Raw genomic sequence first — 25432 nt, forward strand, 5'->3', positions numbered from 1 at the left:
AAACAAGATAAATAGATACCCTCATACTCCACATGGAAGAAACAAGAGAAATACATACCCTCATACTCCACATGGAAGAAACAAGATAAATAGATACCCTCATACTCCACATGGAAGAAACAAGGTAAAGTGATATCCCTGAGCTACACATGGAAGAATAACCAGACAAAGTGATTCCCCTCTTCTCCATATGGAAGAATAACCAGACGAAGTGATTCCCCTGAGCTACACATGGAAGAATAACCAAACAAAGTGATTCCCCTCTTCTCCATATGGAAGAATAACCAGACAAAGTGATTCCCCTCAGCTACACATGGAAGAATAACCAGACAAAGTGATTCTCCTGTGCTACACATGGAAGAATAACCAGACAAAGTGATTTCCCTGTGATCCACATGGAAGAATAACCAGACAAAGTGATTCCCCTGTGCTACACATGGAAGAATAACCAAAGTGATTCCCCTGTGATTCACATGGAAGAATAACCAGACAAAGTGATTCCCCTGTGCTACACATGGAAGAATAACCAGACAAAGTGATTCCCCTGTGATCCACATGGAAGAATAACCAGACAAAGTGATTCTCCTTTGATCCACATGGATGAATAACGAGACAAAGTGATACATCTGTGCTCCAGATGAAAGAAACAAGATGAAGTGATATACCCCCAATGCTCCACATGGAAGCATTGGCTTGTTTGTGTCTAGGAGACACAAATTATGCCCCTGCACATACAATGTCCAAATATCAAAATTATATATGTGAAATTATGTGATATCCATATATAAAGCCGTCTACCGAATATGTTGAATTTCGGAAATATTTTAAGAAAATCAAAATCCATTAGTCCTGTAAACCTCCAATTTGCACATAAACTGCATGCACATTTTCAAAAAAAAAACAGTAACTCAAAACTGAGGTAAAAGACAGCCCATCAAACCCCAATGTCCCTATACTATGACTGATGGACAAACAGACAGAGGTAAATTAATAAACCTTTTGACTGTAAGTGGCAGAAACACACAAATAAAGATGTAAACATTTTGCAGACTTACTGGTTTTTATGGACTGGACAGACCTTTCCAATAGAACTATCTGCTCTTGGAGCTCTAAATTCTTTTTCTTTAATACAAGGTTCTCTTTCTCATATTCATTGAATGAATCTGAAACATTACATAACCTATATGACAAATGGGGATGAAATGAGTCTTAATGGCAATAATGTCTCAATTTTTTCCAATCTTTAACAAAATTGTTCTCTAGAGGGTTCACAAAGGTGAAACAAATGGAAGGAAAACCATGTCTTTTTTCAAAAGAAGATTATTGTAAGATTTTAGTTCTCCTTTCCTCGTTTGTCTACCCCGAACTTGACTTTTTATGAGCAACTCAGCGGGTGTTTCTAGAAATGCAGAGGACGCTTACCCTACCAGTGCACATGGTCCATGCTCCCAGTTTTTAGTGGAGTCTGAGTTGCTAATTTGCTTTTGTTACTTTGTATGTATGATTTTAGTTACTTAATGTTCTTTGTTATGTATGTCTGTTTTCCATGTCTGGTCTTTGCCACTGGATTGCATTCTTTTGATTACTGCTATAACCTTGGTTCCCTTGATTACTCTTACAATAATCATTTTAGTTTTTGTAGGACATTTCGGATTATTTGAATTTAAAAGATGCAAACCTGATGATGTGGTTTCAAAAATAGCATTTTCTTGTTCTCCCTCCAACTCCTCAATTTCAGATTTTAATACTTTTTGCTGGAATATATTAAAACTAGTTTGAAACATAACATACAGTATAAAATGATGATAATTAAATGTCAAATGACAGTAATACATAACCACGGTGATAATACAGTGTCACATGACTACAATCTATAACCATAGTGATGATAAAGTGTATCGTGACAACAGAAATTAACCCTAGTGATGAAACACAAAAATGTGTTCATTTTTCGATTTCAAAATGTTACTGAACTACTGAGTGAAACTGAAATGAATGTGTGAACACCTACAAAAGATAGTTAAGGCATGAGGACTGTGCTTCAAAAAGAGATTGTCTACAGTTAAATCAGGTCAATCTATGAAGAAACTAGAAAAAACAATGACTAATGCTCACTGACGTGATACCACCAACTCCCAACTTCGATAACATGCATCTTTTAATCTCCATATTGATTTGGATCAAAATGTAAAATAAGAGGTGCACAAAGGGAATATGTAATTAAGATTTAGTGAGAGTTTCATTCAATTCCATTCAGTTGGAGGAGTAATGGATAAGGGATGGGTCCCCCATGTCCTCATATTCACAAATGATTAAGTCCATGTTTTGATATGTGAAACCCCCAAACTGATTCAGATCAAAATCTAAAATAAGAGGTGCACAATGGGAACATGTAATAACGATTCTGTGAAAGTTTCATTCAATTCCATTCAGTGGTGTAGTAGGAGTAATGGTGGATAAGAGATGTATAGTAATACAGAAGTTTTGAGGTTGAAATACCACAGGGATAGGGAAATAATGGTGATGCTTTGAGAATTGAGAGGTGTGATTCTGGAGATGCTTTCATCACTTGGCCAGGGGAAGGTGTGATGCTTTCATCACAGGGCAAGGATTGGTCTGATATTTATGATGCTTTCCCCACAAGACCAGGGAAATCTATGATGATAATAATGCTTTCATCACAGGGATAGGGAAAAGTGTGATACTGATGATGCTTTCACACTAGGCCAAGGAAAGGTCTTATATATATGATGCTTTCATCACTTCGCCAGGGAAAGTTGGGATACTCATGTTTTCACACAAGGCCAGGGAAAGGTGTGATACTTAAGATGCTTCATCACAGGGCCAGGGAAAGGTGTGATACTGATGATGCTTTCATCACAGGGCCAGGAAAAGGTGTGATACTGATGATGCTGTCCTCACAGGGCCAGAAAAAGTTGGATACTTATGATGCATTCATCACCGGGCCAGGGAAAGGTGGGATACCTATAATGCATTCATCACAGAAGTAAAGTGAGATGTGAAACATGTAATGCTCTCAATATGTTTAGAAATGTGTTGTTAAGTGATCTCTTAGTCAGTACAATGTCTTGTTGAGGTATAATGCTGATAATATGAACAAAAGTTTATGGTGAGATGGTAATGAAAATACAGGCAAGAAACAAATGGCATGAATCATTAATATTAAATCAAAACTTCTAACCTGATGTGTAGAGTCAATAATCTGTTGTATGAAGTATTGTTTATCTTCAAGAAGGTTATCACGGCGTTTGATAATCTCGTAGCTGAATTGTCTACGGACCTCTCTCAGATCCCCCAAGACCTCTAAAGATTGGGCCTGAAATTTTGTATTATCTCAATTGTTTGTTTCCTCACTACTTTTTAAATTGCACATTTAAATCTCAAGACATAAAATAATTCAGCCATAAAGTAAATACATGCCAAACTCTTTTCAACACAATCTTTTTAATGTCAAGCTTGGGGAATCACAGCATGCATTAATACCTAATGTTTAACTTCCTTTTGTTCTTTTGAAGCTAATTCTTTAAACATTGAATACTTGGACATGCTTTTATTAGTATAGGAGAGACTGGGTTAACTACTTGAGGAAAACAATACTTCATTATACTGGACACTGTATCATTACCATGCCCTCATTATTTACACAAACATGCAACAATCTGCCATCTAATAAATTGATTCTTATGCAAATTAAATGCAAATGAAGTTAATAAGGTAGGATGATGTAGACATGCAGGAAGTAAGAGTATAATGACAATAAGTTATACAACTCGTCTTATGAAACAAAACAACTAAAGCAAGTAGTTACTTTTTTAACGGTTCTTTTAATTTGTCAAGCTTTTTTAACACTATCATACTATGATAACACAAGAATGAAAGCAATATTCCCTGCTGTGTTATAAAAATAGTTGGAAAACATGAAATAAAGAACCTAAATTTCTCCAGAAATAGTATTAAGTGGTTGTCACTGTTAGTTCAAGTGAAATAATAATGTTAAGACTGACTAGTTTATCAAATTAGTATACCCTTTATTATCTAGATGCTAAGGGTATTATCTTGCCATTATATATATTACACATCACTAGTATTTCATTACCTTAAATTTAAGGAGATGTGACACAAATTTATCATTTGCTAACTTAATTTAAATTTTCTTGAAATGCTGATCAAATATGAAGGCCATGTCCCTTGAAGTTCAAAAATTGCTTGATTGATGATAAAGTGGTCCTAAATCAAACTGATAATAATGCTAGTACATGTAGTGTTTAATTCAAAACTGAAAAGGAAGAGACTCCTAATTATCACATCATAAAAAAAGGAGGACCAACAGTTTTTTAGGGGTTTTTTTTTGTCTTTTTTTTTTGGCAAAGAAATCTGTAAACTGGCCAGGCCAAGGTAAAACAATAAAAGACTGGAGTCTAGCAGGCATATTTACATGATTAGAATCCAGTTGGTCCAACAGCTGATTCTTGGCATGTTTCAACTCTTTACATACAAATTCATAGTCCTGCTTAATTGTACTGTGTTCTAACTGCAATGATTTTAACTTTTCCTCTAACTATAAATAAAAACAAATGAAGAGATCTTACAGCAACTGTAAAATAAAATTTAATGATCAAATGAGCTAAATTTTATAATCTAAAAATGTTCATACAGCACTCTTATCTTTGTGGAAATTTTAGTGGAAAGGTATATTGTTGCTGACTTTTTAAACAATCTAATTTCATATTAAATATATTACATGTCTTCATTCCAAATTTTTAATCATCTACTACTTTTTCAATAGGTAGTTTCAGGCAAATATATAGAATATATATTCAAAGAGTAATCAAGGGAACCAAGGTTATAGCAGTAATCAAAAGAATGTAATCCAGGGACAAAGACCAGACACTGAAAACAGACATACACAACAAAGATCATAAAGTAACTAAAATCATACATACAAAGTAACAAAAGTAAATGAGCAACTCTGACTCCACTAAAAACTGGGAGCATGGACCAGGTGCACCGGTAGGGTAAGTGTCCTCTGCTTTTCTAGAAACACCCGCCGAGTTGCTCATAGTCAAGTCCGGGTATATTTACATCTTTTACATCTTTAAGAATCATTTACATCTTTTTCAAAAGTTATTATCCATATCTGAGACCATTAATTACACTACTTAAACACCAGGACAAAAAAATAAAAAGAAGATTCTTAACAAAAGTAATCATAATAAAGAGACTAGACATATTTTAAAAGGTACTGTTTTTATATTTATTTCCATTGGTATTAATTTTCATGGTTAGAATGAAAAAAAAAACCAATGTTTCGTTGGGTTCATTGGTAAAGAAATAAAAAGTAATCTTTAATTTTCATCACCAAGTAAACATTACGGTAAGTTAAAATTCTTCACCATCACTACATCTTGTTAAATGGAAACTGGTAAAGCTCACTTTTACTATGGGAAGATAGAAAAAGCTGAGAATTTCAAATGTCACTCAAATGAGAAACAATGTATTTACATTGACATTACATAACTCAGGCAATCACCAGGCAACTAAACAAGGGATGAAATGATGGCTGTTTCAATAACAATATAATTCAAATATTTAATATTCCAAGTCAATTTATCTGAGATGACATCCATCCATGGAGATAATTGTTTGTTACAGTCTTTATTTCACAGTTCCACTCAGAGCAAAAACAGGCAAATTGGTACCCAATTAATAATAAAAAAAATCTCTACCTGTACATAGCTAGCTGACTTCTTATCTTCTGACACACTCAAGCTTTCAACTTCTAGAAAAAAAATATCAAGGATTAAGAAATTCAAAAAATACATTTTTGCAAGACCTAAGAATACCAACAGGAACTTTTTAACACATAATTTTTAAGAAAGTCTATTTAACCATAAAATCATAGGCACAGAGACTGAGGAAACTTAACCATCTCAACTAAGAAAACAGAAATAACATCTCTAGATCTAACATCTCTTAATAGATATAACATCTTTGAAAGATAATTCAGAAATAATATCTGTGGAAACACACAATATATATCAATATATATATATATCATATCTAACATCTCTCAAAACACACAACCAAAATAACATCCCTTGAAACACATGTAGAAATAACATTGCTGGAAACACATAATAGAAATCACACTCCAGGAGTGCATAACAGATGTAACATCTATATAACACCCAACAAAAATACAAAATGTGACAAATGACACCTAGATAAACACAACAGAAGAAACATTCATTGAAGCAATTAATATCTAGAAAAGAGAGAGAGAAATGAACAGATGGGCAAACAGATTGACAGGGAGATTTCCATTTACCCTCAATGGCAGGGAAACTAAAATTTCGGGCAAAGTTAATTTTATTCAGATAGAAATCAAGATAACAGGTGAACAATGGTATTATTCTATAATTATTTCTTCAAAGTTTAATCAAAATCCATAAATTGGTTTCTACAAAATTGCCTAAACTGGTGCAAATTACCACTTTAAATTAATGGCTATGTGCATGTTACACTAATAGTAACCCAAAAATCACATAAATTAAAATCAAAATAACAGATGCACAATTACATTACTTAATTATCAATAACAACTACCAAGCAATTTAAACTGAAGATTAAAGGGCATCCTTATTTGCCTGTTTTATATCAGGGGATATATTAACAACTCCACATGCACAAAACATTAAAACATATCTGGAAAAACACAAAAGAAATTATATTTCTTGAAACACACTAGAAATAACATCCCTGGAAAAGTACAAAAGAACTTCAATCTGAAAACACATAACAGAGATAACAATACCTGAAAGGCTGTCTTCCAATTGTGATATCTTTTGCTTATACTGGAAAATTTCATCTTTGAATTTTTTCCTGAGTACTGATGACTTCTGTGAATGGATGTCCTGGAGTGACACCACTTCATGTTGATGGTTTTCCTTCTCTACTGACAATTGTTGCAAAACATCCTTTAATCAAAGAAATAAAAAAAATAGTAAAATGCTTGGCAGAGCACAGCTAGATATGCCTGCACAGGTTGATGGAATAAATATGGACATGAAATTCTAGCTTGATACAGCTTTTACCATATATAACCTATGCTTGGGATACTATACCTACAGCATGTACAATTTGGTGTTGCTGCTTTGACTACATAGGAAAATTTGCAACATGTTTTTTCATATGTTTCTGAAACATATGAAAAGATGTTTTCATGTGTTTTCTCATATGTATAGGACCATCATGAAAAACATATGAAAAACACATGTTTTCAATTAAAATAATAATATATGATACTTTCTCATTAAATCAGAAATAGGAAAACAAATGTTTCCCAGACGATTTCAATCAGTAAAGACATATGTTTTCATTTGAATTGGGGCAAAATATGCAGTTCATTAGATTTAGTGGGCAAAAATAGATATGCTTCCACACTAGTCCTAAACATATGTTGCAAGTTTTCCTTTGTACTACACCTGTACAACCTGGTGGTGTTACCTTAACTACTACACAGACAGCCTGTACAATTTGATGGTGTTTCTTGAACTACTACACCCATAGCCAATACAATTTGGTGGTGTTGTTTGGACTACACCCATAGCCTGTACAATTTGGTGGTGTTGCTTGGACAACTACACCCACAACCTGTAAAATTTGGTGGTGTTGCTTCAACTACTACACCGACAGCCTGTACAATCTGGTGGTGTTGCTTGGACTACTACACCCATAGCCTGTACAATTTGATGGTGTTGACTAAACTACTACACCCACAGCATGTTCAATCAGGAGGTGTTGCTTGAACTACACCCATGGCCTGTAAAATTTGGTGGTGTTGCTTGGACTACATCTATAGCCTGAACAATTTGGTGGTGTTGCTTGGACTACTACACGCACAGCCTGTAAAATTTGGTGGTATTGCTTCAACTACTACATCGACAGCCTGTACAATCTGGTGATGTTGATTGGACTACTACACCCACAGCCTGTAAAATTTGGTGGTGTTGCTTAGACTACTACACCGACAGCCTGTACAATCTGGTGGTGCTGATTTAGTCTGTACAATTTTATGGTGATATCAAAGTCTATAGAAGTAAACATACCTTAAGTTGTCTCTGTAGATCCTTTATTTCTTCCTGATACTTGCTTTCAGTAGAAGAGTCAGTACCAGTCTAAATAAAGAAAAAAATAATACACTAACAGGGTATAACATGGAAAACTTGGCATGAACTATTCATGGAAGTATAGCAGACATAAGGTAGAATCAATAAATAAGTTTGATCAGGTGCAGCATGATACAATTGAACAAATGCTTTTCACACACTAGATTCTCAATATTTGACACAGCATAGGTTTCTGATACAGTACAAATGTGGGTATAAAATCCAAATAATTACATCAACAGTAATGACTGAAATAAACCTTTGTGTCTCAACTAAATCAGACATCACCTAAAAGATCATAACAGTGTAAGGCTGACATTTGAGACATTATCATTTTTCTGTATTCTTTCATCAACAACAAAAATTACTTTGTACCAATAATAGTATATTATTGTTTTAAATAAAAAAAGAAATTTCAAAATTATATTCCATCTTCTTCTGAATCTGACTGTGAGTAAATATTTGACACAAATGTATATAATAAAAAAGAAGCTTATATAAATAAAAAAAAAAAAACCTAAACAATTCAACAAAGTTTCAGGAAAGGTGCTTGAAGCATTTTGAAGTTATTGTGCCATTATGGGAAATCCCCCTTTTTTTATGAATAAAGTCCAGAAACTTGAAAACTGAAAATCAGAAATTCATAACAATTTAAGAGGGTGCTAACATGAATATTAATAAACCATTTTCCAGTTTCATGAAAATGGGTGCAACAACAACTGAGTTATAGTCCAAAAAATATGAAACACACCCCCCACCCCTCATCCTTTTTTATGACCAAAGTCCATTAACTCTAAGTCGAAAAATAAAAATTTACAAAACTGGAAGGATGATTACATCAATTAAAATAAACAATTCACCAAAAATACATTGACATTGCTGGAAGGATTTTTGAGTTACAGTCCTGAACAAAAAGTCACCCAATTTTTGTAAAAATCAAGTCCCATAACTCAAAAACAAAAAAAGATAGAAATTTATAGAAAAAAAATCAAAAGAGAGCTATTTCATTAAAAAGAAACAATTCAATTTTACCAAAATTGGTGAGATAATTTTTGAGTAATTGTGCCAAGTGTGTAATGGACAGACAGCCAGATGGACATCAGTATACCATAAAACATCTAGACAGATGGCATATAAAAATAACCAATTCAAAAAAGCAAGTACTTGAATTTTTGAAAAATGGTACAAATGATTTATTAACACCCTACAAAGAGTTAGTAAAACCATCTTGGCAAAAAGTTATAAGAATTACTAACTCCATATTCAGGACCACATGATATACTTTTTCTAGGTTAGGAAGTTAAACATCAAAATACACAGTATGACTTAACAACTCCAAAATTTCTACATTTATTGAGATCAAACAAAGTTCAATTCAGTACATTTTAGACTCCAATGTGGACCAACAAGAAAACAAGGTAAAATTGTCATGCTAGGTATATCCTCACTTGTACAGGAAGTTGATATTGGACAGTAGCAAAAATCACTTACAATATATGTCCTATATATGTAAAGTCACACACCATATTGGAAATCAATCCTTCCATTGGGAACAGAGATAACTGCAACAGAATTTGGAAGAACAGACAGACTGACAAGGTGATTCCAATTTGCCATCCACTTGTTGAGAGGGGGTAAAAAAATCTACTCATTGAGTAGGGTGAATAATTTTTAAAATCTCAATAATGGTTTAATTCAGCCAATTCATGACTATATTTTTTGTAGTTGTATAAAACAACACACTGAGATAAATAAAAACTACATACAAGTAGAATGAACACATGTATCCATACATTGTACTTGGTTGTTAAATTTATTTCTATACCAACATTTTACCTGATATTTAAATTAACTGGTATATTACAAGACAATAAAATGCACTAAAACCATATGACAAGTCATAAAAAATGTCTAAATACATCATTGTTGTCCTAATTATTGACATAACATGCATTATATGACAAGAGGAACATGACATGCAGTCTACTTTCAATTTAATGATGATGTCATCAAATTTAAAAAGATTTATCGAAATTTAAATTTACCTGTTAAGTTCTGATAAGATATTGACCTAACTTACCTGTATCAACCAGTCGTAGGGAGGGATGTACTGTCTTGATCTGACTTACCTGGAGTAACTAGTCATGGGTAGGGCCTTGTACTTTCAACTTATTTTAAGGGAGGTGACACTTCCTTATTCACAAGATGTTCATTGGAGCATATCAACATAGCTCACGTAATTCTATTGACATTGTACAAGGGTTGTTAGGGACAAATATATTAAATCCTGCTTATTAAAATTTTCCTAAAGTTTTATTTCATGTAATTTAGTAACAACTGTGACAAAATTTGAGAAAATATACACTTCATTCAGTAGTAGCAACTTTCTATTGAAAGTTTCATTAAAATACATATTTTTGTTAAAATTCTAATAACTTGTTTAAATAACATTTTAATGGTGAAGCATTTAATATGAAATTCTCTTGATTTTGAGTCAGTGTAGAGAAAGTTTGAAATCACATCAAACATCTAGTCATCTATGATCCTATCATCATGCTAAAGTATAAATGTAAAATTAGTTGCTCTCTAGAATACCCAAGTCCTAAAACTGCTTTTATCATAATATTTGCAAAAATAGACATCTATCTTTTTGTAAGAATGCAGTGGGTACATTGAACAGTAGGTAAAAAAGCAACCAAATTACAAAACTTCTTGGACGCACTTTCATTAAAACTTTGACCCTTGACCTTATAATGCCACATCTGAATCATTTAAAATATCCTTAAGTATTAGAAATTTTCAAAAAAAGTTGGTAATCTAGTTAGAAATTTTTCAACTTAGCAGCTATGGTAATTAAGTATCAGGCATGTTATCAAAGAATATTTTTAGATTAGTAAAAAAAAGTGAACAGAGACGGATATGCACAGGATATCAAATAATAAAACAGAAATATGGTACATCTGCACACAGGTGTATAACTTACTTGGTAGCATTTCCTGTCAGCTTCATAGCAAGTTTTACCATTCAAACAAATATCACAAATGAAGTTATATAATCTATCAAAAATGTATTTAAATCCTCTTAAAGTTTGTGTAATGCAAACATGATATAATTCCACACATTCAAATGCAAATAATATCAAATACAAGTTACACCTTAAACTGCACTAAGTTTTCATGATATTGGAACATACAATTGGATCGGCGTGATAACTTGTACAGTCTGCAACAGCAAGGTCAACGCTTCTCTACAAGGTCAATTTAAAAAACTGCAGGTTGTAAAATTCCAAGATACAGCTCTCACAAGGAAATGTATGAAAGATGCATTCATTTTTTCTACCTTGAAAAATAATGTCACAGGTAACAAAAAGCACCGCGCCATAAAAAAGGCCATTAAGTGGAACAAACAAAACTAATATTGAACAAGTTTTCAAAAACTCCTTTCAAATGCCAAAATAAAACAACTTATTATTACTTACTGGTAAAAGAGATGTATTACCAAGCAGCTAGCCGGTGTTACAGTAGATCCTCCAATGAAACAAGTGACTCAGCCAGTGTGGGAAATCTGGCCTCCCTTGACCCAGCTTATCTCTGTACCAAGCCAGTCCTAGTACCGTCTTACTAACGCACCATTCAAACAAGCAGATTAAAGCATTTCTGATAACATGTACAGTAGAATTCCTCTCGTCCTAAGTAACGTCAGAGATAAACAATCCGTAACACTCACTTTAACAGACCTTATCTGAGATGGCCTTCTTAGAAACCAACATATCTTGCCTCTGATAAGAGCACAACTGTCATGACAATTTCAAACATGAGGATTACTAATATCATCTAAACTTACTTAATTAACAGGTGAAACCTAGATAAAACCTGGCCAGGTGATCACCATATATTGTGTTTCACTTCATGTCTAGTTTTAAACAAAAGTCAATGTACATGACGTAATATAAAATCAATTGGAGCCAACTTTTGGAATTCTCAACTTGAATTATATTCTGTAAACATAAGGACAATTTATTGGTATGGTTGTATTATAGTAAATGAAACATCCTTAATGTACTGTAATATTACTTTCCCTTATTGAACAGTACACATACTTATATCAAATATAAATTATTTTATAGAAACATATGCTTTAACATGATAAATCCTTCATAAGAACTATAATACTGCTGACTTACTTTAGGGTAATGTTAACTCCACATGAAGTACAAGCATGAGACACAATTAACAATGATGTGATCAGTTAAAAAGATTGAGTAATAAAAGTTCACCTGAGCTACACAGGTAAAATACAGGTATTCATATTAATATCTGAAAAGTTTTTGGTAAAATTCAACAAAGGATAAAGCGACAGCCAATTTCCTGTCCTATGTCAATATTCCATAGCTTTTAAAGGAGAAATAATAGATTCAGTACAATAAAGTGCTCTAAAACATATTCAATTTCAAACTGTTTTAATAAAGTTTACAAATGTAAGACAAAATCATTTACCACATACAAATACATACTGGATAAGTGATGAAATGCTAGTTGCCAACAATAACTAATGATTTGACGTTATATTTTTAGTAGTTTTAACATTTTTGTTGGGATAAGACTTAATGAAGTCTTGAAAAAGGTATTCTTAAATTAAAGACCAGTATGTGAAATCTATAATGTAGCCTTAAATGAAGGAGAAGTTTGTGAAGTTTATTGATCTTTCTATAATTAGATTTTAGATTAAGTTTACTTCCTTAGCAGTACCTGGTAATATACTTGTATTACATAAAACCAAAGAGAAGATAATTCCATGTTTGATAATAAAGACTTTAATAATCATGTAGTACATTCCTAAGTAAATAGCTATCAGATATAACTGTTATCCAAAACCTTACTTGTTACTCACAAGCTAACTTGCTTGCACAATGTGTAAAAATGCCAGAAGTTTCTAGATACATAAAATTCACAATTTTCTTTCTTTGCCTTTTGTACCTCTGTTTTGTATAAAGTCACAAAGAAATATCCTTTAAAAGTAAGATTATATAGCGATATAACAGAAGTTATCCTTACTGAGTTCCATTCACCTAATAATGATTTAAAGGCAAAACAAGAGGAATCTTCAGACAAAACTATGTGCATTAGGAAATCAGCTGTAAAATAAAGTGTCCACCCAAGACAGTAAATCTCATCCTGCTGAAACAAAGAAGGGCTGAGCTGATGGAATTATGCATAGCTATGCCCAAGATGCAATAAATGATTGTTGTCTGTTTAACATCCAGTCCAAATTATTTCAAATATAATAAGGACACGAACAAGTTCAACAATAATTAATAAGGCAGGGAGGAATGGGAAACAAGGAAAAGAAAAATTTTGAGAAATGAGAAGGGCTGTAAAATTTTGACATCTGTTGTGGCCCTCAGGAATCTTCTCTGAACAAACACTACAGATGGGGTCTTAATCATGAATGAAGTGTGGTGCTCTCCACAAATGTTGCCCCACTAAGGTCCACAATAAAGTTTTCATCTTATTGTCCTTTTACATGTATAGCTACCTTCAACCAATTTACCTGTGAGGCTCCCTTCAGCCAATCATTCACTGTCCTTTTTCCTGTGAAGCTACCTCCAACTGATCATTGATTGTAATTTTACCTCTGAAGCTACAATCAACTGATCATTGATCTCCTTTTTTCTGTGTGAAGCTACATTCAGCCAATCATTTAATTTATTGACCTTTTAACCTGTGAAGCTGCCTTCAGTCGATCATTGACCAAATTGTCTTTTTACCTGTGAAGCTGCCATCAGCCCATCATTTACCGAAATGTCTGTTTACCTGTGAAGCTGCCTTCAGCCGATCATTTACCGAATTGTCTTTTTACCTGTGAAGCTGCCTTCAGCCGATCATTTACCAAATTGTCTTTTTACCTGTGAAGCTGCCTTCAGCCGATCATTTATTGTTTTTAGTCTTTGATTGTCCTTCCTTAAATTGTTAATCTCATGTTGCATACTAATGCTGTCACCGAAGTCTAAGTCATCAGCTGTTCCTGAAAGACAACAACAAGATTAAATTTTGATCTGGTGTTTATTTTTTTTTAGGAATAAATTTTTATTTCTTAATGAATTAGTAATGGATTTACCCTTTTATTTAAAAATAAAGTGCTTTGCAGGGTGCAAACTGAGAAAACCACTGTGGATGGACCCTGAACAGTTCGGGCAAGTATGGACACACCATTTAAGCTTGATAAATCATCAATTTTTATTGTGATCAGACATTTGACACAGGATAAAAATTTGACCAGAACTGAAGTGGTCCCTTCCTAAATGGTCTGTCCAATCACAACCTCCAAAATCAATCTAAATCTTTTGGGGTCTGGCAACTTGTGGTACAATATCCAAGAGATCTATTTCCTTTTCTTACGATATCATCCAGACATAAAAAAAATGCTGGTTTCTTGTCCCTTTTTAGGCCCTTAATTCCTAATTTGATCAAACCACAACCCTAAAATTAATCACAGCCTCCTTTTGGTGGTATAACATATTTTAGTACAATTTCAAAGAGACCCATTTCAATTATAGTTACTGTAAACCAGGTTATTTTTGCCCAATCTTTTTCGTGATTTCTGTGATCAATCTACTTTTGCGAAGTCTTTCGGTGAATTACAGTATAATGTTCTTCAATAAAAACTTTCACGACAATTTTATTTTTATACTACAGCTCTTACTGCAAAAATAGCCAAATCCAAAAAAATCAACCCTAGTCTGTCCTTTGAGGTATAGAATATTGCAGTACATTGTCATAAATGTCCATGTGTTTTTAACTGAGTTATATAGTTACATTCTATGAAATACTTGTTTTCGGCACATAATTCCAAAACGATTAAAACTATATCCCCTAAAATTAATACTAACTTTTCTTTTGTCATTTTGGATCTAGTTATTAAATTTTATAAACATCCTTCAACCAATATTTTTTGTGGCCATATAAAAATAAATACTTCCATTTGTGCTGCTGAAAGACTGAAAGAATACAACCATTGGATAAAAATGTGACACCAAACCATATGATTTCACACTAATGTTGAAACCATATAAATTATTAAATTGATGTATACAACACAACATGGCAAGTTACAGAGTGACAACACTATACTTTGACTGTACAATCTAAAGCATAAGAGTTAATGGCTTAAACCTATTTAATTATTAAGAGGAAAACAAAGAGGTTGTATGGACGGTCTTGCTACGCATACCCTATTTCATAGATCCATTCACTAATTCTTAAGAAACTGAGGACACCTATGCTGATGACAATTTCACATTATTGTATAGAGAAAAACCAAGAGTTTGTTGAGGACACCAATGCTGATGACAACCTCATATCATTGAACAGCAAAAATTATTTTTGTAGTTATATTAATTTTTTTATTCAAACATCAAAATTTTTTTTCTTAATCCTTCTGACATAATCAGGAAGTCATCAGATTCCAAATGTGTACATCAGACAAAAAGATTGAAGTATTGTTGTGAGATTGAGTCTGTGGTTTGCCATACATTGACAATCTATTCATAGTAATCTTATCTAGAGTCCAACCATTATGGTAGCGAGGGACTTCTATCAGATGTATAAATGGCATTGTTTGTTAAATGTTTGTGTGATTCAGGAAGTCTAACCTAATGATAAACAGTGATATGTTTGTATAAAGATCTTCTCTCACTATATAGAAAAGTTCAGTCGTGTTTTTCTTTATATGCCAAGTGGTTTGTGAGCATACAAGGATTAGGATTTCAATTTTATTCTATATCTTGCTCCTTGTAAATTTTGTGAATGCTACAAAAATGTTTCCATTTCATTAAGCTTAGCATATACACACATACATATTTTATCATTATCTGAATTTATCAGAAATTCAAAGTCAGTTTTGTAAAAAATTTTACGAACTAAGTTGTGATTTTCCATCAAAGTCAAGTAAGGTAACTACGGTAACATGCATGCATTTAAAAACTTTTAAAACAAATATTGAAGAAAGATATAAAGATTAGACTTGTCAGAACAAACATTATAAATTGAGTTTTTTATTTACCATGTCTGGAGCCTATCTCACCAGCCCTTCAATTCACTGACTAATACAAGTTGATGTTCTTCATGAGAAGTATGTGGACCTATTTTGGTGGCCATACAATTCACTGACAAATATAGGTTGATGGTCTCCACTTTCACTAACAGTATTTTGCCTTTCAATTAACTGACTTAAGGGTCTTCATGAGAAGTATGTAGACCAACTTCTTTTCACTTCAATTCACTAGATACAAGTTGAGGGACTTCATGAAAGGTTTGTTTCATGAGGACAAAGATTGTACTAAAAGATTTTCCTAACATGTCTGTGTTTCTGAATTATGATAGGAAATATGAACGAATGGACTAATGGATAGAGACCACAGGTAGTCATTACAACAGACCAAAGGTTAGAGACCAACAGGTAGTCATTACAGCAAACTGAAGGGTAGAGACCACAGGTAGTCATTACAGCAGACTGAAGGGTAGAGACCAACATGCAGTCATTGCAGCAGACTGAAGGGTAGAGACCACCAGTTGGTCAGTAGAACAGACTGAAGGGTAGAGACCACCAGTTGGTCAGTAGAACAGACTGAAGGGCAGAGACCAACAGTTGGATAGTAGAACAGACTGAAGGGCAGAGACCAACAGTTGGATAGTAGAAAAGAATGAAGGGTAGAGACCAACAGATGGTCAGTAGAAAAGTCTGAAGGGTAGAGACCAACAGGTGGATAGTAGAACAGACTGAAGGGCAGAGGTAGATAGTAGAACAGACTAAAGGGTACAGACCAACAGGTGGATAGTAGAATAGACTGATGGGTAGATCAACAGGTGATGAGTTTAACAGACTGAAGGGTAGATCAACAGGTGGTGAGTTTAACAGACTGAAGGGTACACTTAAAGGTGATCAGTAGAAAACAATACTAAAGTCTCTTGAAGAGGTCCTTATTTATATAAAGTACTACATTAATTAAGAAATAATATGTAAAACAATGACATACAATCACACTGATGATGCAAAATACTGCATTCAGTTTCCATGAAGAACCTATGTGAGAAAAGTTACTCAAGTCTGAGAAAATTCTTTACTGTTTGTGATGTCATCAATTTAAGCAACGTTGATTGGAGTTACCATAGAAGTTATGAATAATCCCAAACTTAGGTATTTTTTTAAATTTCTGTGTCACCAGGGCCAGAAATTCAAATATAATACATAGGTAACTTTACAAAAAGAATTTGTACATGTTGTTGTGCTAAGAATACCCCCATTCATACAGGAAATTTGTATCAGATAGCAACCTAAATCGCAAACAATGTATGCCCCATCTTTATAAACCAACACACCAAATCTGAAATTAATCCATCCATTTTTTTGTGACAATGAATTTCAGTAATTCCATAAAGAAACATTAAGTCCCATGAAACAGAAAGTTGATATTGGAGAGCAGACAAAATTGCTTATAATATATGCCCTATCTATAGATAGGCACACACCAAATTATTTGAAATCAATCATTCATTGGCAGTGGAGATAATTGTGATCACATTTGGATGGACAGGGTGATTCTAATATACAACCCACTTATTGAGTGGGGGTATGAAAGAGAACAGAACATAAAGTCAGAGTCACATGGGTTATCATATTATGTGACTCACACTATAATGCTGATGCATTTAAATACTGCATCCTATGCTCTGAGTCAAAGGACAAAAATATTATGGAAGAGACTAACTTTCCTGTCCAGCAAATAACAGTCCAGTCTTCATAAAAAAATACAAAAAGCCCTCACAAATGTAGCTATCAGTGATGAATGCCAGATAAACCTGGCCCTAGCTATAGTTAACAGTGACAGAACACCAGATAAACCTGGTCCTATCTATAGTTAGCAATGGAACACCAATTTTCAGATATTTGAGCCAAAATGGGTGCCAAAAAAAATTATTCTATTTTCGTTTTTTAAAATGACAGTATTAAGTCCACGGACGACTTTTCTTAGTCAATTCATCAAAATAACCCCTTCATTCATGACATACATGTACCTAAGATTCACTCTTGATGCATGTATAAAGCAGGTTTTCAGCTCTAGTCTTAGTCAGGATCTAAAACCATTAGTCACCTTTCATATGCAAAATCGTAAGTACTACTCCAGAAATTTTCAACAAACAATTCTTTTTTCAAGTGATAAAATTTAAAATTTCTAGCAAACTACCATGGACTATTAATTGTGTCCCTTTTTAATTATCCCTTGTTGTCTTATACTCCTGTTTGATATTATGACTTAATGTTTTCATTATTTCCTTAATTAGATTTTGGGAATCCCCATTCTATTTGTTTACTGATTGTTCCACAAAAAAAGCCACATGGCAAAAGTGTAAACAAATGTCATCCATTTTCTTTTGTCAATTCTTGCATTTCCAGGTATTTCAGACATTTCCTGATGGGATAATCACTGTTAATTGGATTTAATTTATTTAGTTATAAGGTAAGTCTGTTTCTGTATGTATCATATGGTTTAACAGGGCTGTGAAGCTTGTATGTAGCGACGTGCACATAGCCTGATTGTGTTTACCTTTGACCAGATGATGAGAGTTTTGATAGGCTCTATAATATATTTACATCTGATTGACACCTCCCATGAGAATATTATGAGTCACAGTAACACAATTGTTAAATTGGAGAGAATATATATTGCAGATTAACTTCCTGTCAATTTTAATATACAAAACCTACACACCAAGAAAATCGCCAACTGGTTATTTTTGTCACCAGATCAAATAAAAAATCGCAAATCGTGACATTGGCAAAGCATGATCCCTGCCCTAGCTATCGTTAGCAGTGAAAGATAAACCTGGCCCTAGCTAAAGTTAGCAATGGAACACCAGATAAACCTGGCCCTAGCTATAGTTAGCAGTGACAGAACACCAGATAAACCTGGCCCTAGCTATATTTAGCAATGGAACACCAGATAAACCTAGCCCTAGCTATAGTTAGCAGTGACAGAACCACCAGATCGCTTCAACAGATTAGTCTCTGAGGACAGATAAAGATGGTGCCTAACCAGATTTAGACAAAGTGGAAAGTTCTCAGGTTCCACCAGTCAACAGTTCTCTGAGGACATATTAAGGCAATCACACACCATTCTGAGCAATGGAACATCAATAGTCTACTCCTTTTTGCTAATTTGGTCATTTTAATAGCTACATGTCCAGCATAGATACAAGCACCACAAGCCATAGTTATATCAGATCCAGACAGATTCAGACGGTCGTACATGAGTACTGACCCAATAGGGAAAGAAAAGTAAGGAAGTAAAATGACTTCATTATAAATACCAAATTGTTTGACAGCAGTCCAGGTGAAACTTTTAGATTTGACCAAAACTCAGTTTCAACATTTCTATTACACTACAAACTTACTACATTTCACAACAACCAAGACAGAACAACAAATTTTAATACATACATGATATGAACTTACCATTTGTTGGAGAGTATCCACCATTATAACCAGTGTATACTGATGAATTCTGAAACAGTTCATTCTGATTTTCCTTTAATTTATTTATTTCCGTCTGCAAAATGGAAATGTGACATTATTGATAAGAATTAAACCATATTGGTCTTTTCCACAATAAATAATGAAATGTTCAGGTCAAGTTCAACTCAAATGAAGTAATGAAATTTTACAGTCAAAATCAGTACACATGAAATTTTAATGCCAACTTCATCACAAATAGAATAATGAAATTTTATAGTCAAGAAGAGCGAACAAGAAATTTTACAGTCAAGGCTAAAAAAATTCACACAATTCAGTCAAGGTCAACACACCTGAAGTTTTACAATCAAGGTCAACATAAATGGAATAATAACATGTTACAGTCTTGGTCAACACGCATGGAATAATAACATGTTACAGTCTTGCCCTTGGTCAACACGCATGGAATAATAACATGTTACAGTCTTGGTCAACACGCATGGAATAATAACATGTGACAGTCTTGGTCAACACACATCGAATAATAACATGTTACAGTCTTGGTCAACATTCATGGAATAATAACATGTTACAGTCTTGGTCAACACGCATGGAATAATAACATGTTACAGTCTTGCCCTTGGTCAACACACATGGAATAATAACATGTTACAGTCTTGGTCAACACGCATGGAATAATAACATGTGACAGTCTTGGTCAACACACATCGAATAATAACATGTTACAGTCTTGGTCAACATTCATGGAATAATAACATGTTACAGTCTTGGTCAACACGCATGGAATAATAACATGTTACAGTCTTGCCCTTGGTCAACACGCATGGAATAACATGTTACAGTCTTGGTCAACATTCATGGAATAATAACATGTTACAGTCTTGGTCAACACGCATGGAATAATAACATGTTACAGTCTTGCCCTTGGTCAACACTCATGGAATAATAACATGTTACAGTCTTGGTCAACATTCATGGAATAATAACATGTTACAATCTTGGTCAACACACATGGAATAATAACATGTTACAGTCTTGGTCAACTTCACATGAAATAATGATGTTACAAGGAAATAATGTTACAATCAAGGTGAACTCACTTGAAGTAATGAAATGTTACAATCTAGGAAAACTCACATGAAATATTATCAATAAGATGATGTTTATATTTTAAGCTATCATGACTTAAATTCTTTTATAGGTTCCCCTACCCCCTAATCTTCCTTCTCCATCACAACATTACTTTATAACTGACCTGCTTTTCTTCCAGTACTTGGCGGTACTGCTGTGATATGGTGTTGATTTGGAGCTCCGAAGATTCTGCTTTTTCCTCCAAATCATGGTTCAATTGTTTCAGACGTTCATTCTAAAATTAGTTCATGTCCACACGAAATCAATGTAAACAGTTTTAACAAAGAGCTAAACAAACATTTATGAATACTTGAAGAGATAACTATAATACAAACTGTAAACATAGGCTCCACTTATTTAACTTTCTCTTTAGTACACGAAGTTGTCCCTTGTGCAAGTAATTAAAATCAAACACAATGAGCCTGTTATCATAGACTGACATATAAAGTCTTTACTTACAATAAGCTTTGTGAGACTTTGTCTCCAAAATTTCTACATACATTTCAAAATATCATGTAATAACTAAAGCATCCAGTACAAGATTGTAATAGTTCCATAAACTACTTTTAAAAACAGCCAATGATAATAATGAACAACAATAATACAATATACTTTATCATAACAACTGAATGTCTGTCCTCTTGAATTAATACATTATAAAATTACCAATTAGAAATAGAAAGTTCTATTAAATCTGTATCTAGATTTATTCTCATAAGATCCTCAAATCTAAGTCTATTTAGAATGCACAAGATAAAACATTGAGGTACTGAACTATCCCAGATGGTGGTTCACTTTATCTCCTATACAGAAGATCTGTACCTATGGAGCTGAACACATAATGTGTGTCTACTTAATTCAAATAAAGTTATAAAAATAACTGCAATTTAATTATAAATGTTTTTTCTTAAATTTACCTAGTTATATTTCTTTCATCAAACAAAACTGTAGATAATATATCATTTCAATAAAAAACTAACCTCTGTATTCAATGCTGTGATAACATTCTGGAAATCCTGAATCTTGTCTTTGGCAATGCGCAGTTCAGCACCTGGATCTGTAATACAACCATATATGGTATGACTGAATCATGACTAACCTAACCTTACCGCCAAAATAATAATTCTAGCAGATATAAGAATATTTTCAAATAACAAAATTAATTGAAAACTAGAGAATGTACAAAAAATCAAAATCCATTTCCAAAAAAAAACATTGCCCCAAAAAATAGAAAATGATTCCATATACCTTAAAAAACATTAGCGCCATTGCATCCTGTGTGGCTCGCCACGTCTACCTCAAAAGCAAACAAATCCCCGGCTAACCATCGTAAATTAAGGTAAGTGACACATACTTTAGTTTCTAACGATCGTCCAACCATCTGCAAGCTAGCCAGATAAGGTATCCAGTCTGTATGTTTTAGAAATAGGTGTGCCGAAAACTTTACTGATAAAGCTTTAAATTAAAACTACTAAAATCAATAAACATTTTTCTCAAAGTTTGAACAAGCAAAGGAGAAGAAATTTTACAGGACAAAATTTATAACATTAAGTATTGTTGATTTTGTAGAAATTTTGGATACTTCAACATGTATTTACAAAGAAGTCAAATAAAAAGTACTCATGTCATCAGTTTACTGATACTTTGATATGACTTTTATAAAGACGACATGTAAAAAGAGTTTATGTTTAAATAAAAAAGGTTTCTGGTCAAAATTTAACTTTTCCAGTTTGATGAGGTTCTACAGTATCATTCCCAGAAGTGGCAGAGAGTGTAAAGTTGTCATCATTTGTCTTAGTAACTAAAGTGCCAATATTCCTTTATTTCCATCAAAAAATCTTTCCCAAAATAAATGGCAAAATTTCACATATTTCTCTTTTATTTGTGAAAATTAATCTAGAAATGACTTTCAAATAATTTTTTGAAAAAAATGTAATTTGCATATATTGATTGATTGATTGTTGGTATTTAACGTCCAAGCAGCAATGAATTTGCATAGAAACAAAGGGAAAATATACAAGTGACCGAATACTTTTGTCACATCACTGTACATAATAAATCTATTAAGAAAAGCAATGAATACAAGATTTTATTTTTTTCTGGAAATAAATGCAGTCTGGTCTTTAGACTTCAATTCATTCTACATTTGAAATTCTGGTAAGGAAAATGAATGTAGAACAAGACTTGCAAACCTTGTTCATACAACAGGCTTGTTTCAGACTGTTTTTGGCCCCTCATTCCTAAATGGTTCAAGTCTTTACTTCCAAAATCAATCAAAGTCTAACTTTTGTGGTATAGAATTTTATGAACAATATTACAGACATCCATATGCTTCTATTAGAGTTTCATAGTAAAATTCTATGAAATGCTTGTTTATGGCTCCCTTTTGGTCTCTTAAGTCTCTAATTCCAAAACTTTTAGATCAATAACCCCTAAAATCAATTTCAAGCCTTGTTGTAAAATTTTATTAAAATAATAAATTTATACTCAAGTTAACACATAAAAACCAAACTATGACACCGACATGTTTATATGGTTACAATTTTTTTTCAAAATTGTGTTGAATATGATCAACTACATATGGTGACTAATAATCTGAAAACCTGTTGAGTGGTTTCTGAGGAGTACACAAAGTGTTACTATAGTGTAAGTCCCATAACTACTGTAAAATTAGTCAAATGAAAATGGTGGGGCAATATGATCTAGTAAAAATTGTGACAATGCTACATTTGAAGAAAACGTGACGAGTGGTTACCCAGGAGGTACATCCATAAAGTGTTCCTATATGGGAGCGTGTTCAAATTCAACAAAGTTCCATAACTCCTGTAAAATGTGTTGAATCAAAATTGTAGCACAATATGATTAAATACATATGGTGACTTACAATCTGATGCAATTGAACAGTTTCATCTATGAAGTCAAGTGTGACAGATAAAAGCACACACGCACACAGACACATTGCATTGGGAGACAATCATAAAATGCTTTGCAGGGCACAGCTTGATCAAAGGTCACAAACAGTTGACAACCCCAAATACTTGGAGCAAGAATAGCTGCATCACTTGATACATCTATGAATTTTTATTGTGGTTAAGTCAGAATGCCGCTAAGTTTATAGAATATTATCGTTTACAATAGTTTCAGACTAATAAGACAAATGTCGCAAAAGCTGAATCATTGGTATCTCTATTTACAACCACCTAGCAATATCTTCTTTTATGCACATCTACACATGATGCATAAACTTCCGATAAAATTTCACTGAAACTAATTGAAAAGTGAACAGTAAGTCAATGTCCTTGAAACATGGACAGACAAACAATCAAGGTGTTTCCTACATAATATACATTCTAAACTCTGCTGGTAGAAGCTACAATTAAAATACATATAATAATGTAAGTCCTAATTGATGACATCAAACCTGTGTTAATTGCATTTGTTTCCAGCAGGTTGTAGAAGTGTATACAACAGTCATAGGTACATTAAAGCTTTAATAGAAGCATCTGTATCCCTTGTTGCCCCTGACAACGTGTAATTCAAAAATGGTTGGGACTGAAACTATTTAAATCAATCAAAACTCATTGTACTGAGGTATGGAACACAGTAGATTAATTTCATAGATATCAATACACTTATATAAAGTTATTGCAAATAAAATACTTCGCAAGAAGACCTGGACACAACCACAGAAGTCCAACCCTGAACACTTGGGGCAAGTATGGACACACAATTCATACTTGAAACAGATTTGAAGTTTAATTGTGACTAGACATTTGACACAGGATAAGAATTAGCAACCTCTTTTGGCCCTTAATTGAATAATAATTCCAGTCAAAACACTAATATCAATCCCAACCTTCCTTCAAGTGTATGACCTTTCAACTAACTTATACTGTGAAAGTTCATTTGTGGATACCAATTTTTGTGGTTCTGGGAAAAAATACCAGTACATACATGTACATGTAGATTCTTGAATTTGTTGATTTGACAAATCTTTCATAAAATTGAAGACAACTCTATAATACAACTGAAGGGAAATTTCCATTTCGTTGGGAACCAATTTTTGTGCTTTGCCGAACCACAAAAAATTGATACCCCACAAACAATAATACACACATAGTAGTCAGCTTACTGACTGGACTTCAGGAAAATGCTTGATTCTAGCTCCTTCATTGTTCAAATCTTCATTTGTAAACCCCAAAAATAAATCCCAGTATGACATTAATTGTATAGAGTATTGTGGAACAATATCATAAACATCCATATGCTCTTACTGGAGTAATATACATACATGTAACTAAGTTAAATTCTATAATGTGCTTTTTCTGATCACTTTTTAGCCCATAATTCCTAAATGATTTGAGCCAGGGACAATCATGAGGACAACACAGATAACAGCCCCATACATTTAATAACCACCAATTGTTTTCAGTTGTATCCATTCACAGCCAAGTAATTGATCTCAAATCATGAAAATACTTGTTTCTTTCCCCTCATTCTTAAAATGTTTCTAGTCATTACCCCCAAAACAAAGAATGTAGGACGGAAAGTCACAGGACAAAAGGTCACAGACGAAAAGTCTC

General features: G+C 33.2%; 1 protein-coding gene across 4 annotated transcripts in view; it reads right to left on the bottom strand.

Annotated features, from left to right (window-relative positions):
• LOC148623323 (thyroid receptor-interacting protein 11-like) overlaps positions 1-25432 on the bottom strand; it is a 50809-nt gene that overhangs the window by 15890 nt on the left and 9487 nt on the right. For 2 of the 4 annotated variants that reach the window (XR_015919414.1, XM_088565080.1), the window contains exons 2-12: positions 21830-21906; positions 20974-21084; positions 19701-19794; positions 14095-14213; positions 8130-8198; positions 6836-6998; positions 5748-5800; positions 4457-4579; positions 3203-3337; positions 1679-1754; positions 1056-1163 (exon numbers count right to left, since the gene is read on the bottom strand). Coding sequence is in view for 3 of the 4 variants with exons in the window: in XM_088565080.1 (XP_088421206.1) it covers positions 1056-1163; positions 1679-1754; positions 3203-3337; positions 4457-4579; positions 5748-5800; positions 6836-6998; positions 8130-8198; positions 14095-14213; positions 19701-19794; positions 20974-21084; positions 21830-21906 (1128 nt within the window). In the remaining variant the exon portion in view is untranslated. Of the gene's footprint in view, positions 1-1055; positions 1164-1678; positions 1755-3202; positions 3338-4456; positions 4580-5747; positions 5801-6835; positions 6999-8129; positions 8199-14094; positions 14214-19700; positions 19795-20973; positions 21085-21829; positions 21907-22097; positions 22244-25432 lie in introns of those variants that run through there. The other 2 variants (XM_088565082.1, XM_088565081.1) reach the window with 2 other exon arrangements.

Source organism: Perna viridis, chromosome 2, assembly GCF_037379345.1.
Source record: "Perna viridis isolate PV_CMFRI_1.1 ecotype Kerala chromosome 2, ASM3737934v1, whole genome shotgun sequence".
Classification (NCBI taxonomy): Eukaryota; Metazoa; Mollusca; class Bivalvia; order Mytilida; family Mytilidae; genus Perna; species Perna viridis.